At 39.8% G+C, this 16,674-nt stretch overlaps 2 protein-coding genes across 5 annotated transcripts in view; one reads left to right on the forward strand and one right to left on the reverse strand.

Moving 5' to 3' along the window:
- Positions 1–152: 152 nt before the first annotated feature.
- Positions 153–1,604, forward strand: LOC141434944 (lysM and putative peptidoglycan-binding domain-containing protein 3). Of its 2 annotated transcripts, none has more exons than XM_074097434.1 (3): positions 153–254; positions 491–665; positions 917–1,604. In XM_074097434.1, the coding sequence occupies exons 2-3, from the start codon at positions 501–503 to the stop codon at positions 1,469–1,471; spliced, it is 720 nt and encodes a 239-aa protein (XP_073953535.1). In that variant the 5' UTR covers positions 153–254; positions 491–500; the 3' UTR covers positions 1,472–1,604. The 2 variants fall into 2 exon arrangements, with proteins under 2 accessions (XP_073953535.1, XP_073953534.1); XM_074097433.1 differs by having other exon boundaries at positions 180–403.
- Positions 1,605–3,628: 2,024 nt separating this feature from the next.
- HnRNP-K (Heterogeneous nuclear ribonucleoprotein K) overlaps positions 3,629–16,674 on the reverse strand; it is an 84,637-nt gene continuing 71,591 nt past the window's right edge. For all 3 annotated transcript variants that reach the window (XM_074097427.1, XM_074097429.1, XM_074097428.1), the window contains 4 exons: positions 6,225–6,353; positions 5,675–6,127; positions 5,416–5,585; positions 3,629–3,945 (listed from right to left, as the gene is read on the reverse strand). In XM_074097427.1, the coding sequence (XP_073953528.1) occupies positions 3,903–3,945; positions 5,416–5,585; positions 5,675–6,127; positions 6,225–6,353 (795 nt within the window). In that variant the 3' untranslated portion in view covers positions 3,629–3,902. The remainder of the gene's footprint in view (positions 3,946–5,415; positions 5,586–5,674; positions 6,128–6,224; positions 6,354–16,674) is intronic.

A 16,674-nucleotide genomic window follows, 5' to 3' on the forward strand; every position in this document is an offset into this window, starting at 1 on the left:
GCGAAAAAAAATATTTACATTTTGATGTTTTTTTTGTCGTTTTGATAGTAACTTTAATAAGTTATTTATTACATTATTAATTTTCGCGAAAACGAAAGAGGTGTCGTTGGTTGATTTATTATGGCAGTATGTTTCATTAGTTTACAGTTCTGTTGTCACTGAATATTAGTGACCATGACCATATCGTCTATGGTTGCTTGACGTCAAACCAAAATTCCAAATTGTGTGAGTGAAGAAGCAAAAAATCTGAAGTTGTGAGTGGAGTTACTTCCTTGTTCTGTAACTGGAACAGCTGTTTAGTTTTAATATAGTTTTTTAATGCATAAAATTCATAGATTTGAAGGTAGATTCACGTTACTACTAGGTCATGCTAGTTATAAATGTATTTAAAGATGAAACAAAGGTATGTGTAGCATAGTGTGTAAGTAGCTAAGAAAACCAGTTTAGTGTTTACGTGTTTTTAACGTAAGTTGTCACTTATGTTTACCAGGACGCGCCTTATGCACGGGGATGAGCTGATGGGGTATAATATGAATGCAAACAAAGAAGAAGAAGATTCAGCGGAGATCCCCCTACACAAGATGAAGACACAAGATCATTTTATTGAAGCGCAGATCCAGGAAGGAGACACGTTACAAGCTATTGCTCTACGATTCTATTGTTCCGTAAGTGTGACTTTTAATTTTCTGTAAAATGTCTTTGAATTTTTGTTAAAATCTCATTCTTGTAATACTAATTCATATTTGTTATTCAAATTGGCTGCAACAGTTTGCTTCTTACTTTGATTGGTACTTAACAAATGATAACTTTACAAATCCCCTTATCAGCTTGATAAATTTGTCATTATCTTTTCTGTGTTCTTATGAGCTTATAATATAATACTTGTATGCTTCGTTAAGAGAATATTTTGTGTTAGATTTCAGAGCTGAAGAGAATTAACCAAATACATAAGGATAATGAAATATTTGCACGAAGAACTATCAAGGTTCCAGTTACGCCATACTCAGTGCTGACAGAAAGACTGCCAGTCCCACTAGATGATGTACCATCAACATCTAAAAGTACTCTAAGTTCTAATTATTCTATAGTAAATAATCGCAATGGACTTCCACAGACAAATATCAATAATTTGGATGGCAAAGAAGTAAATGGTAACAATGACTTTGCTGTAGACTGTAATGCTATAGTATTGAATAGTACTCTAGCACCCTCTGTTGTCCCATATACAGATGTAGAACCAGCGGAGTCAGTTTCAGAAGATACCAAATTATTGCCAAGTAAACCAAGAGAGTCAGTTGAGACAGTGGTTGTAAAAGAACTAACATCGCATGGTGCAGATTTTGGCTTGAAATGGTATCACCTACTCTGTTGTGTCTTGCTCTTAGGTTTGATACCTCTGGTGTATATTTTCAGGAATGTACATATTGTTACACATAAAGTGATGGGAAATCAGTCTGGTAACCACACATGATGATGACCTTATTCGGATACTTGATCTGATCAAAGAGCTTTAAGCTGTGGTGTATTTTTATGAATTTTATATTTAGCTGTATTTTAAGAACACTCAATTTATGATTCTTGAAATAAATTGTATTATACAACTACGGTTCTGTTTGTTTTATAAGTAGCTATGCAAGTTTTATCATGATGTGATTCTAAGATCACAAAAGGATTTAATATTAGCATTGGGATATAATTTTTTTCTATGAATGATGCTAATATGGTATATATATCACTGGTATTATGATACAATAAACAAATAATGGAGGTGGGAAAGGGAATTGGAATTGATTGGAGTTGAGAGAAAAGATCAGAGTGGTTGTAAAGCGAGCATGAGAAAAAGATGTGATTCAGGCCTCCATATTCTCCACAGGAGCATGTAGGGCTATCAACTATTTTTAACTTGTGTAAGTGCGCTGGAGAACACACATGGCCCAAACGTATCCTGCAGAGAACAGAAGTGGTCCTTTTGCTTAAAATAGTTTTGTGGAACCAAGGCTTATGTGGTAGAGACTCTTGGACAAGGCAATAATATTTCCCTTTAGATGAACTATCAATCCAGTGTCTATTCCATTCTTCATATAAAAATGATTTGGGTAGATTAGCCAGATTGTGACAGAAATTGACATATGGAAACGTATCTCCATCAACAATAGCCTCGTTTGCCAATTGGTCAGCTCTCTCATTTCCTAAAATTCCAACGTGACTAGGAATCCACGCAAAGACTAACGCGGTGACTTGAGTTAGTACCTTCGTGTATTAAAATAGTTTTTTTTTTTTGGAAATTTACTGCTGAAACATGGGCGCTACAAATTCAAGTACCTAGTTAATAATTATGTTATTCTATCGTTGAGACTCAAGTCATTGAACAATGAACATAAATAAGATATAAAAAACAAAAAGATGTCCTATCGGGGATTCGAATGCAGAGCCATTACTGTATTTTTCACCTATGGTGAGTTCTGCAGGCCTACTACGAAACTCGAAGTTCATGTCATGCGGTCCACTTGCTGACATGAAACCTCTAGTCCGAAATGACGTACCTACTAACTTTACGTAAATCCATAGTTACCGAGATATGACCCTGTGCACGACATCAGCGTCACCTAGCGTCCGCAACTTTTTTGGCTCTGATGTCTTGAAATTTCATCGCGAAATTGTGGCAAAAATCAAACCTATAACGTATTAATTTATAATACAACACTACTGTGATACCGTGATTTGGGGGGACAAAAGGTTGTGAACTCATTTTTGGTCTTAAAGTAAAATTTATTCAAAAAGTGTTTTATTTTAGTTAAGTCAGGGTTTGTTTACTTCATGTTTAGGTGTACTTTTACTCTAAAACGAAAAGATAAAGCTATCTTAATGGTTTCTTTGAATAATAGTAAAATTATATAATTGTTCTTATATCGCTATAAATTAAATATAGTTTTCAGATCAAAATGAGTATCATTTTGAAGACCGGTTTTGTGAGTATCATTCAATATAAAATTTCAACCACAAACCGTTTCATCAGGAAAATTGTTGCTGGACATGTCAGAAATGTAGAGAAATCAAGAACAAAACAGGGACAGTGTTCAATAATTCAAGCTCGCATCATAACACAAACATCTATTACTAAAATTAGGTAGTTAAAGTCTGTACTAATTGCTTTGTTAATAAGATTCATATGAGTATGACAGATGACAGACCCTAGATTATTTCTTCTTTTGGCCACTATGAGCGCTGCGATAGATTTCATTACCCCAACCTAGTACTTCGCACCCTTCCATATTGACGAGCAAGTGTGATGAAAAAGTACCTAGACGCCTCTGTTCGCTAACTGAATGTCGATATAATGCATTATGTGGTCTTGGTTCTGCTGGCCAGTCTATAATTATGATATTACTACTCACTACTTACTCCATTGCTCCATACATAGAGCGAGCGCTCGAGCTCGAGCGCCCTCTTGAGTAGTCGAAAAAAAGTGAATCGCGTAATAGGGTGAAAACTTTTCACAATAATTTACAAGTTTTTTTTTTTAACAGACGTGTAATGTCCACATGACCTTTGCAGCAAAAAACGATTCAGTTTCTTCGGCTGTAGGTATTATATATAGGAATGACGAAATACAAGAAAGAAAACCACATTCTCTCAAAATAAACTTCATTAATCTATTGCTATTTACTTAAAAATACATCGATGTAACTAATTCTTCAAATTATTGACACAATCTTACATACATTTCTGTTACGGTATATAACTAAATTATGATAAATGCATTCCTCTTAGATTACACTATTTCTGTAAATACAAGAAGTATCACGCGAGCCTCGAGGCGCTATTGTACATGATTTATGTTGAGGTTTGAGGATTTAAGTGCGGTGGTTGCTTCACTCGATGCGACATACCGAAGAGTGTAATCAGAAGTTGCCGCGACCAAGGCTCGGGTTGCTCTCGTGAACACTGTCAAATAAATATGAACAGTTAGTGCAAGGGTTAGGTACTTTAAATATAGCGCAGTAGAGAAATCACAAGTTATAGACACATTCAAATCAATAACATTAATATTGAGCAATAGTCCGGAAGATGAGTAAACAATGCGGTATGATGTCAGGTTTTTTTTTTAATCTGAAAATTATATTTTTAGAACGAAGTTAGGAGAGAGGAAGGTAAACAATTAGCTGCAGGGGCTATGTGAGGAATGATACTTTATGCACCAAAGAGAATGAAAACCAGTGAAAAGCTAATATGAATATGAATAGGAGAAATGAATGTTCTCTTGTAACCCAAATAATTAGGATTACAGCAGAATTATAACAAAAACAACTACATACATGAAAAACACAAGTTAGTACAATTAAAGGCAGGAGACAGCATGAAGACAGGTCTTCGTCCGAAGTTAGCTCCGATACTTTGTAGGCAGATTAGTGATTTTTTGTTAATTAATCAAACAACAAAATCACTAGTCTTCCAAACAACGCACGGCCGGCGACGTCAGTTAGTTGTGGACACACACCTAAAACATTGTTATTTACCACATTCTTGTTAGCACAAGTGTATGAGTTGTTAAGCTGGTTACGATTGAGAATGACAAATAGATTAGGTAATGATAATGAAGTGTCAGATAAAATACTTAAAATTAGTTAATTACATGAAAGGCGTAACCATACGTGATATAAACATAATGAGCTGCACGTAAATCTAAAACACAATGACACATAGTTATCTAATAACAAATTCCACTCTACACCCTCTACACGCCCACAGATTTTTCTGATGAAGCTTACATGAGAACTATACCCTAAAAAAGCTTTATAGGATGTTTGTTGGTAATAGTAATAATTTTAGAAATAGTTTTTCAAGATTCCCTGGAAAAACAAATGGAATACTACTTTTAAAAATAATCCATTACTTGTTACCTGCATTTAACGACATCGACGTCACAGTCGAAGCCGATCAATAAACTTTACTACATCTTAGCCTTGTTTGGTGCCAACTCAGGGAATTCTTCAAACATTCTAGTGTCAAAACAATGATTGTGTTAGTGATGGCAAAGTGGAGCTGACAAAGTCACCATGCGTTATAAAGAATCGTAAAGCTGTGACCCTATAGCCCGCTGGTCTTTCGGGCTTTCATAAGGCCTTTCATAAGAATTATTTCCATGATACTCCGTCGTGTATTTCTATTGGCTCGGCCGGAAAGCCAACCGGTAAAGGGACCACAGACGGGTATTAACTCGATCGTGAATTTTAAGGAGGATCTATCAGTTTTTTTGAGTAAACACAAAAAGCAATGGGTCTACCCACGACATAGCGCAAGTTTAATAAAGGTTTTTAATTACTCCTGCTGTTTGTCTACCCAATATTTGCCCGCCTAGTGTTAAATGAAGAGTAGTAAATATGCTAGTAGTGTTTGCGGGGAGAGCGGTCTAACCTCTGTTGTAACAGATACTGCGCCATCTGTATGCGCTGCGGCGTGCCGGTGATGGTGATGATACGGTCGCTGGAACCGGGCAGCGGCTCCGCGATCTCAATGCCTGCCCCGGACTCCGCACGAATCTTGCGGATCCGTGACCCCGCCTTGCCGATTATCGCACCGGCCAGCTAGAAAAAACCAGTATGGTATTTAGGTAATGTGTACGATAAAAAAACATTATGTTTTGTGTGTCGAGTACAGGATAATGTACACTCACATCTTTCGGAATGGTGACTTGTGTAGTGGTCTCCTGCTGGTTCCCATCATTGCTGAAGTTGCCCCCGCCGCCGCCACCGCCGCCTCCTCGGCCTCCACCAAAATTGCCGCCAAAGTTACCACCGCCAAAACCGCCTCCACGAGGGGGGCCGTTGAAGTTACCCCTGGGGCCGGGACCTCCTGGCCCGGGGAAGTCGTTGAAGCCGCCTCTCGGGCCGGGCGGCCCGCTGCGACCCATTGGCGGGCCGCCGCGCGGCGGGGGCGGGCCGCGGCCACCGGGGCCCATTGGGGGCATGCCTCTTGGCGGAGGGCCGCCGCGCGGCGGGCCGCGGTTCGGGCCTCCGCCACGTGGGCCGCCGGCACCCTGCCCGTTACCGAAACCGCCATATTCTTCCGCATAAAAGTCGTCGTAATTGTGGGGATCATAGTTCTGGACGGCTCCTTTGATGGGGACCTGGAATGCGAGTTGTGACAACATTAACCAGAAAATAACCCGAAAAACAAACTTATATCTCCGGCTAATACTCTGAAATGTGTAACGGTGGAGTTACCTCTCGCACGAGGTCGAGCACCTCGCGCACGGCGGCGGCGACGGCGTCGGCCCCGCCCACCAGCTGCACCACGCGCTCCGTGCTCTGCGGCGCAGGGTTCGAGAATATCTTTAGGCGAGCTCCAGTTTTCTGCAACAAAGTCATCAACTAAGCTTGCTGTTATTGTTAGACACTTATCTCGTCTCGCTTTTTCTACAAGAGTTTAACATTGAGGCAGCGATATAGGTAGTCATGTAGATAAATGCGCAATTGCAGCTTCAATTTACTAATTGTTAACAGCTCCATTCAACTACGTAATCCGCCTGATTTTATGTTAATAGAATCAATAAAGAAATACCTAACTTAACAAAGGATCGGGGCAAAATGTTTCGCAGGTAGTCTTTTACACAATTTGAAAGATGGGCCGGAAACGCTGAACATTGGCTTTCATTGGCATCATCAAATTTGATCAAAGTGTAGAAAGATGTCGTTTCGTATTTGTAGTACTCCCGTGGGCTGCAAAATAATGCCCGTTTACATCTCTTGCAGCGGTGAGATAAACCGAAATTAGTGTTAATATAAATGACCTAATAAAAACATCGTCACAAGTTGCAAATGAAATGATTTATTCATAAACTCTATTAATAAGATAAGTAATCAATAATAATCTAATATTTTTCCTAAAGCCCATAATGTCGTACCTACTAGTCCTACACAACTTATAGGACAGAAACATTGTCCAGTTTACGATGTGAAAACACGCCACCTTCCCTTGAGAGTTAAGTACTTAGTTATGAGTGCTGAGGCGGAGAGGCGGGATCGATGAGTTGAAATTCACCCCTTTCTAACTGGTGTCGGACAACGAAGACTATGACGGACAGTGCGTGGTAGTGGTAGATAGGGCAGTGGTGACCGCCGGTGGTGGCGAGCAGTGACAGCGCGCCGCGCGCAGGCGTCGCCGCATCGACCCGCGCACGTGCCCGCACGGACAAACAACACCCGACAACCCGACTCCACACTCACACCGATCACATAATCCCACATTCGTAGTCACTGACCACATTAAACTATCAACACGCGACACATTGTTTTTTTTTTTCGAGTTTATTCGACTGCAGCGCATCTTCATTTCTTATGCCCTCGGTTTAAAGGATTACAAAGAAAAAAAATATTATTGAAATCGAAATTATTTTAAAACAGTAATTATTGTTGAATAGTAGAAATATTATTTATTTTAAAGCACGAATTAATAGTAGCGCTCCGTTTATGGGAAGCGACCCTTTCCCGAGGGTGTCCGAGAACTGAGTGAGCCGGGCGGCGGCGGCGGCGGCGGCGGCCCGCCGTGCAACACCTGCCCCCCGCGCTGCGCCGTGCACTTGTGGGGTTCCGGGACTCTGGCACGCGCCACGCCTACGCCACGCAAGGTCGGAACTTTGCAATTTGTCGTAAACTTTACTCACGATTGAATCTCGAATCGAGGCGCCCCTAATGAATTAATATAATGGTCGAACGGGGTTTGACCAAAAAGTAGTCTTTACGATTGTAGAGCTTCGCGCGGCATCGCCACTAGGGCATCGACATTAGGGCTTAATATCATTTTTATTAGGGTTTTCTAATAAAAGCGAATGGACTCGTACAGGTACAGTGGCCCCTTTTGTTTGTTTGTTGAACATCTTGACGAAAAAACTTTGCCATGTGATTCTTGGGCGTTATATTGATATTCGATTGTTCGTAAAAAAGGTGACGTCAAACAAAAGATTGCGGTAAAATATGACAACGAGACATAAGGGTGGTCGTCGATGAACGATCGATAGCAATGTATTGGATAGTGTGCCGAAGCCTTACTGGCCGCGATCGGAAACGGAAGCGGCGGCTTGCGTGCGGCCGCGCCGTAATTGACGGTGTCTGTCACAACGGCAGCCCGCGGTAATGAGCGCTGGTAATTACCAACTGAGGACATGGACGGCATATGTTTCGCTCCCATTTACATTACATTAAGATATTTTATTGATTCAGCGACTGTAACTGAACGAACCATTTCGATAACGATACGGACGCAGGCTGAAAATCAGCGCTGCAAGTTTCTTTTGCTCGTAGCTTATGCCGAGCCTGAGCCTATTGCAACCTAGTTACGTGAAATTGTTTTTTTTATTGTGTAGTCTTATTTTCTGGGGTAATAAATTATTTTATTATTATTATATTATAAAAGACACCAGAGGGCAGAGGTGTAGTAGACCTATCGCGTCCTTTATCGAAAACTTTACAGAACGCATAAAGGGTTCGTTTTTGGCTTCACTTCACCATTCATGATTATGGGCAGAAAAGCTATTAGGTATAGAAAGACGAAGCGAAGTCCCAAATTTCAGTACCTATCGCACACTATCATAAAAAATTGGTAGGCACTTTACTTGAATAAAGTTTGAGTCTACTTATTATTAAAAGCTTTTTTGTTCCACTAGTTTCCTTTTTGGGGAGGATGTGAAGGAGGTATAAAAAAAACTATTTCCCGCGGCGTAACGTAACCCAAGCCGGCGCAGACGCAGCCGCGTGCCGCTTCCGATCGGCACTGGAAGGAAACCTCTAATCACAATACACGTGACTGGATGGATAGTACACTACACACCCTAGAGCGATTTATCACGTACTTCCATTGTCTAAAATTCACCTATTAAGCTGCCGTATTGTGTCGCTAAAAGCGTTCAATTGTTTTGTATCAATAGCAATTTTGGGGCATTCATTTAATTTGTCCGTAGTTTATTTAGGCAACTAATATCTACTTGGCCAGCTAAACCTTTAACACAAAGTAATTACGTCATTGTGGCCACTACACTAACAATTCATTAATGATCTTCTGTTATGAAAATTGCTTCAGGCATATAACAGCGGAGCGGGTGCTGTCGAGTCGTAAAAGTACAGCAGCTTGTGAAAACAATTTCGCCACAACTACAACCTGTAAAGCCGGTGAAACTGCTACAACTTTACAGAGGGAAATTGCGAACCACTCTTGTAAATACTAGACGATTGGCTCAAAGTTAACTTTTGTAAGTGCTCTCGAGCCCGAGCACATTAATCGACCGAGAGCAACTTTATTAACTCACGTTACTTGATGGCAGGAATTATTGACATGGTACCGGCCCTTTAGCCAAAATCTTATTTGTGTTCTTAAATCTTTTGTCTGTAATCGCTGATTTCTAAACTTAAAACAAATGTCTGATAAATAGATGTTGTAATAATAATAATAAATTTATTTCTTTCGGGCATCTTGGCCCAAATATTTGGATACTTTCTTTTTCTACAATCCGGAATCAGGACAGCCTGTACTTTGTGGCTGTGATTCACTTTGTGGTGTAACTCAGACCTCCCTTTTTAGGGTTTCGGAGCCAAAATGGCAAAAACGGAACCCTTATAGTTTCGCCATGTCTGTCTGTCTGTCCGTCCGTCTGCGGCTTTGCTCAGGGACTATCAATGCTAGAAACTTGTAATTTTGCACAGGTATAATTACGTAAACTATGCTGACAAAATGGTACAATAATAACCTAAAAAAAAATTTTTTTTGGGGTACCTCCCATAGACGTAAAGTGGGGGAGATTATTTTTTGTCATCCAACCCTATCCTCCTAAGTCCTCGCGTACTTTAGAAAGTACAAATTTGGATAGGTAATTTAAAACCATTAGGGGTTTGCTAAGACGATTTTTCGATTCATTGATTTTTTGCGTAATATTCAACTTTAAAGTGCAAATTTTCATTAAAATCAAGCGTCCTCCCTTTTGAAATTTAAACCGGTGGGTGGAAAAATATTACTTATTTTTTTCGTAATGGCTACGAAACCCTATTTTGGGCTTGTCCGAATTTGATATATTTAGTAGGAGCTCGTGTATTTGCTATTGAAAATCAATCCTTTGGTGAAGTGGAACTGATGATGAAGACCACAGTTGACCATGGGAGTTACTACTCAATAACAAGTATTTCACGGAATGTGAATTTTAATTACTTTGACACAGTCAGTTGCAAAGCAATTTATGTTCCTCGTAAGTCGTAATGCATATGGTAAAACGGTTGGTGAAGCACCAGGATTCCTCAATAATGAACGGCTCTGCATCGGAAAAAGCAATCTTTCGTAGAAGGTGACGAGCAGTTGATATTAAACTATACAATAGATTACACCCACATTACTAGATACAATAGATTATTTACACTAAAAGGCGTGAAGAAAATTTTTTATAACAAAAAATTTTACCGACTACAAAAAACCATGAAAATTATTTTCTAGTCTTAAATCGCTCGGTGCCTCAGCACGAACCAGCAGGAATGATTGAAGCCCAATATAAAGTGCGTCGGTGAGGTAGATGACTATAGGTCCACTCCTGCTGGCTCGTGCTGAGGCACGGACCGACTTCAGACTGGTAGAAAGTTATTTTCATGGTTTTTTGTAGACGGTTCAATTTTTTGTCTTAATATTACTTTACAAAGATAGATCCAGCCCCTCAGGCCGTCGGGAGCAATCTGCGCTCCGGCACGTATACCGCTGACAATTGTCTTTTAAAATCTAATTTTAGAATCACACAATATAAAAATACTATCATTATCATAATAAAGTCAATCTAAACTGCCAGGTGGTCAGTTTTACCACCTGCCAGCGGTATACAGCTTAGTCCCTACAATACCCTAGTAGAGAGATTAAGCTGTGTTGGGCGTGCTATCCTTCTCGCATACCTTCAATGGCCGGCAAAGCCAGCAATCTCTCGTGTTAGTCGCAAAAATACTCGCTTTCGAGCATTAACAACGCTGGCAGTGGAGACCGTAAACAGAATAGGTATGTTTGAATTTAAAAACGCGCGAGTCGATGCCGACGAAGCATCTGTGGTACACCTGCACGCGTTCTACCTGGTCGAAACTCGAAAGGCAATCAAGGGGCGTCGGGTACGGGAGCATATGTCGCGAGCATGTTTGTGTAAGACGCGCTTTGTGCAAGGCAGCGAGGCATGGGTGTAGGTAGGTAGTTGTATGGGTGTAGTGTATGGCGTATGGCCCAGGTGCACGGGTTTTTGTGCGGCCTTCCGGCGGCTGCGGCCGCACCTGCCGGCGCAGCTGCCGCGACGCCAGCACGCGCCTCACGCCAACGCACTAAATGCTCGCATAATCTTCACCAAGCATTAGTAGACGAGCGATTTGCCGAGATGGCGTTTGTTAAAAGCTCACTGGCACTGCGGTGTTTCAATTTCTTAAGTTCGCGTTACCTATCTGATTCTAATACCTTTAAACGAGCAATTCTTTTATACATATTTCGGGTATCTTGGAAACAGTTCCAACTATTTCGTTGGGGATGAAAAATCGATCTAGCTTGGTCTAATAATCTCTGGGACAACGGTTGTTACCGAGTTTTAGCCCATGCGAAGCTCGGTCGACCAGGTACTTCATACTAATGTGAAAAAGGATTTTATCGAGTGAGAAGAAACATCTTCACTAGAAAAAAAAAAACTTGTTTTAAATTTGAAAATAAAATTATTACTTTTACAGCTATTGCAGTGTAGAATCATGGTGTTATTTCAGTTTACTTGCATGAGAACGTTCTCTTTGTTGTTTTTAAATACCGATTTGCGCAAGATAAGTCCATCGACTGGTTGATACTGATTGTATCCTCTAACAAAGAATAAGATGGGAAACCATGAGCACAACAGTTTATGCGAACAGCTGATCGGGGGAAAAAAACCGAGGCGATTTCGATCCCAAATTCCTTTGTTCGATCAATTTGCATAATGTGTGGTGAAATCACTCTGGGAATTATTAAAATTATAAAAATGTTTGTTGTTGCCCACGACGACCCTGTTCTTTGAAGAATTCCTTTATGGCGATTTCGCGTGAACTGTTTATGAAGTTTTATTTTTATTTTTCTGATCCTAGTCCTTGCCGGGGTCTCAAACTATCTCTGTACCAAATTTCATCCAAATCGGATCAGTGGTTTAAGGGTGAAGACGTAGGCAGGCAGACAAATAGACAGACAGAGTTACTTTAGCTTTTATAATATCGACGGCTCGATGTGCCAAAGTCAAATTTACTGTTTTATATTGACTAATAACAATAACCCCAAAATGTCCAAATTGTAGATCCGACTCTGTTATACCACGCGCCGTATAAATCTGCCTAAAAGTAATACATTACTTAATACTCAGTTTTGACGCATTTTTTAAATACATTTTTTATGCGACGTCTTTACGTTAGGTACGACGTTAGGTTCGAATCGGTTAACACTATAGTGCCTATTCATTTATTGGAATTATACCTTTATAGTTTTTGTGGTACTATGGCAATGAACTTTTAGGCAAAGTTAGGCGGCGGAAGGTATAATAGTCACCGTACAGTATAGTACGGATGAGGATTATGATATGAAACAACTGGCCAAGTGCGTGTCGCATAGTGAAACAATTATCATTATTTATTCGTGTTAGGCCGGACAAGGTTGCAATCAAAATATATAACCAAACCAACAACAACTTAGTCACTTCAAAGTTCAATATCTCAAAAACGGCTGCACCGATTTTGATGAAACATGTCTAAGAACCATCACTAGAAAACCTGATTTCAAATAAAAAAAACCCGCATTTAAATCGGTCCACCCGCTTAAGAGCTACGGTGCCACATACAGACACACATACATAGCGGTCAAACTTATAACACTCCTCTTTTTGAGTCGGGTGTTAAAAATTAACAAAAACAAAACGCACAATGGGTATATTTGTCGTTACATTACATAAGGTATTAATAAATGACGTGTTGTGTAGCTTCAGTACCTATTTACACTGTCGGAAAACGGAGCAGATTCATTAACGTGGCGTCAGCAACGTGTTGCTATCTGCTGACATAGACATTTAAAAAGTTCATCAAGCTCCTATCCGACGCAGGCAGGATGCGGGATGCTTTGCGCCGTAGTTTAGTTAAACTTTGCTAGTTTATTTGTTCCGTGTAAAATGCATTTATTATAGATTGATCGAGTTAGACCCGATAACCCTGCCTTAAACTAAGAGAAACAATAGGTATCGGTTAGGTACTATGATATAAAATCGAAAATAACAGAAGTACCTATAAACCCGAGGAACTATATTTTCAAGGTTCTATTTTTAGGAGCGCAGAACGCAAGTGGCAGTTTTTTTTTTTTCAATTAGGTAATAGAACATATTCAGCGTCAGGATTTTCAGTTTTTTCTCAGAAGTAATTTGAAATTGTTTTCTTTTCCTAAACAAACACAATTAACACGGAATGTTGAGTAATTTACCCTTTTTGGTGGACGTGTCCTAAGCTTGTTCTTACCACAGATTCTTGGTTTATCATCAAATTACCATCACTTAAATAATCGAATTTTATTTCAAAGTCAACGTTTCGAGTATTTTCATTTCATTGACGATTCAATTCGTGGAATTGTCATTACAAGTAACTTCAATTCATATATTTTTAATTTTCCGATGATTCATTGTATTAGTAGTTGTATTATTTCACGGAAAACGTTTCGTAATTGATTGTTTCTTTTTTTTAAAACACATAAAACTTCACGTAAAATAACTTGAATATGAGTTATTTTGCAATTAACCTAACCTACTTTTATGGTATCAGTTCGATTGTGCGAGGGTCACAGTTCTAACCTAACCTACTTTTTAACTGACTTCAAAAAAAGGAGGAGGTTATCAATTCGGTTGTATTTTTTTATGTTTGTTACCTCTGAACTCCGTCATTTATGAAACGATTTAAAAAAAAATATTGCGTTTGTCTAGGAATGTATCAATTAGGTCCCATAAGCACCAAATCAGGATCTGATGATTGGATCTTAAGGAAATCGAGGGAACTCTTCAAATGTTGTAGGGACACCTATAGTCAATTGGATATATTTAGTAGTAAGTCGTGTATTTGCTATTGAAAATCATCATTTGGTGAAATGGAACAGATGGTGAAGACCACAGTTGACCATCGGAGTTACTACTCAATAACAAGTATTTCACAGGTTGAATTTTAATTACTTTGACACAGTTGCTAAGCAATTTATGCTCCTCGTAATGCATATGGTAAAACGGGTGGTGAAGCACCAGGACTCCTCAATAATGAACGTCTCTGTATCGGGAAAAACAATCTTTCGTAAAAGATGACGAGCTGTTGATATTAAACTATTGTATCTTAGATTATTTACACTAAAAAACGTAAAAAAAAAATTAAAACAAAAAAATGAACCGACTACAAAAAACCATGAAAATAATTTTCAACCAGTCTGAAGTCGGTCGGTGACTCAGCACGAGCCAGCAGGAGTGATTGAAGCCCAATATAAAGTGTGTAAGTGAGGTAGATGACTATAGATCCACTCCTGCTGGCTCGTGCTGAGGCACCGACCGACTTCAGACTGGTAGAAAATTATTTTTATGGTTTTTTGTAGTCGGTTCAATTTTTTATTATAATTTTTTTTTCTGGTAACTGTTTGATTCTGTAAGGGTCGCAGTTCTAACCTAACCTACTTTTCTCGTATCAGTTCAGTTGTGCGAGGGCCACAGTTCTAACCTACTTCTCTGGTAACAGTTTGAATCTGCAAGGGTCGCAGTTCTAACCTAACCTACTTTTCTGGTATCAGTTCTAACATCTAAAAATATGGAAAGGCTCCACCCTAGCACACAGCTCAGTTTTCTCAACTGTACGTGTTGTCGATTATTTTACAATGTGTTGTAATAAAACTGCGAAGAAATGAACATCGTTGTTTTGTAATTCTGTCATTTAAAATTGTTGCAAGACGAATCAACTGCCAAATGTATTCCTAACATGAGTTTTTCTATGAATTAATAAAAATTGGAATGAACTAGTCACGAAACAAAATTCCATCAAACGATAATACTAGAACTAAATTTTCCATGAAACGTTTTCGATGAAATGATATTCGATGTAAAGTTGGTCGGTAGAACAAGGGACACCCCAGATTCTTACTTCGTTTTGTACAAATGCACACTTTATGCTTTTTGTTCACTTCAAGCAAAGCTCTTGCGAGGAAAGTGATCTTATAAAAAATATATACGTTCGTTGTATAGATAAATAAAAGCTCGAGATTGTGTGCGGCAGCTGCATTCGCATCTGCCCATCTGGGGCGCACCACGTGGCCCAAATATCGCCACAATAAAAAATATTCCAATATAACTGTACCTTCGCAGCATATGATGTTAAAGATTCACCGCATCTGAGGGCCTACTCCGAAGTTCGAAAATCGAAGTTCGTATCGTACCGTCCCCCTGCTCCCGTATTATATAGTATACTAGCCGTTACCCGCGATGCAATTTTCCGGGATATAAACTATCCTTTGTCCTTTCCCGGGGGTATTCCGAATTTCATCTAAATAGCTTCAGCGGTCTTGACGTGATGAAGTTACAAACAAACAAATAAGCAAACAAGACTTAAAAACTTTCACACCTATAATATTAATAAGCCGTGGTCTAGTGGTTTGACCTATCGCCTCTCAAGCAGAGGGTCGTGTTCAAACCCGGCTTTTTTTCGAAATTCATGTGCGGAATTACATTTGAAATTTACCACAGCTTTGCTAAGAAAACATCGTGAATGCACAAACCAGCGAAGCAATTATTGGTGGTGAATAAGAAGGTTGCCCAGCAGTTATATAGTGATGATGAAGAAGGTTCGTTTCTTATCTTAAAATAATTTCAAAATTTAGCTTAGTAGTTCACCTCTATGATAGTTAGTTAATAGTACATTGTGTCTTAAGGGTGGTAAATAAGGAATTACGAACGAGAGTCTATTAGAAGCCCGAAGTCGAAAACTGAGGGCTTTAATGAGTCGATGTTCGTAATTCTAGTACCGCCCGTGCGACATACAATGTTTTTCATCACATTTGCAAGTAAAATTTTATATTTGTAAAAGAAAAAATATAATTCTTCCAAATATTGGCGATACCTTAGGCTGTGCTTTTGGCAACGCCGCCCTCAACCTCCCTCGGCATGCGCCGCAACGTGCGTGTGCATGTGGTCCATGTAGTCCTGCAGCAGCGCGCGCCGCGCCATCAGTACGGGCACTGACTCATTTACCGACCTTGGGCTTCATGACAAGAAAATGTGTACGCGCAATAACTCATTTACCGACCACGGGTTTCATGACAAGCACATTAAGGCCGAGGGTTTTATTTGGGGGGTTGCAACTAAGGTAGCCTGCATGTTACGACACTGTTTACGAGCAAGTGTGATGAAAAATTATTTTCATCACACATATGCAGGCTACCTTAGTAGCAACCCCCCAAATAAAACCCTCGACTTTAATGTGCTTGTCATGAAACCCGTGGTCGGTAAATGAGTCATTGCGCGTACACATTTTCTTGTCATGAAGCCCAAGGTCGGTAAATGAGTCAGTGCCCGTACTGATGGCGCTGCGCCGTGCCGCTTGCGCGCGCTACTGCAGGACCACATGGACCACATGCACACGCACGTTGCGGCGAATGCCGAGGGAG

This window comes from Choristoneura fumiferana, chromosome 14 (genome assembly GCF_025370935.1).
Source record: "Choristoneura fumiferana chromosome 14, NRCan_CFum_1, whole genome shotgun sequence".
In the NCBI taxonomy this organism is placed as follows: Eukaryota; Metazoa; Arthropoda; class Insecta; order Lepidoptera; family Tortricidae; genus Choristoneura; species Choristoneura fumiferana.

Bases quoted from the DNA above. Each gene is read 5' to 3' on its own strand.
- LOC141434944 (XM_074097433.1), top strand. From the start codon at position 381: ATGTATTTAAAGATGAAACAAAG. The intron at 404-490 runs GTATGTGTAGCA...TATGTTTACCAG, and splicing joins TATTTAAAGATGAAACAAAG to GACGCGCCTTATGCACGGGG. The intron at 666-916 runs GTAAGTGTGACT...ATTTTGTGTTAG, and splicing joins CTCTACGATTCTATTGTTCC to ATTTCAGAGCTGAAGAGAAT.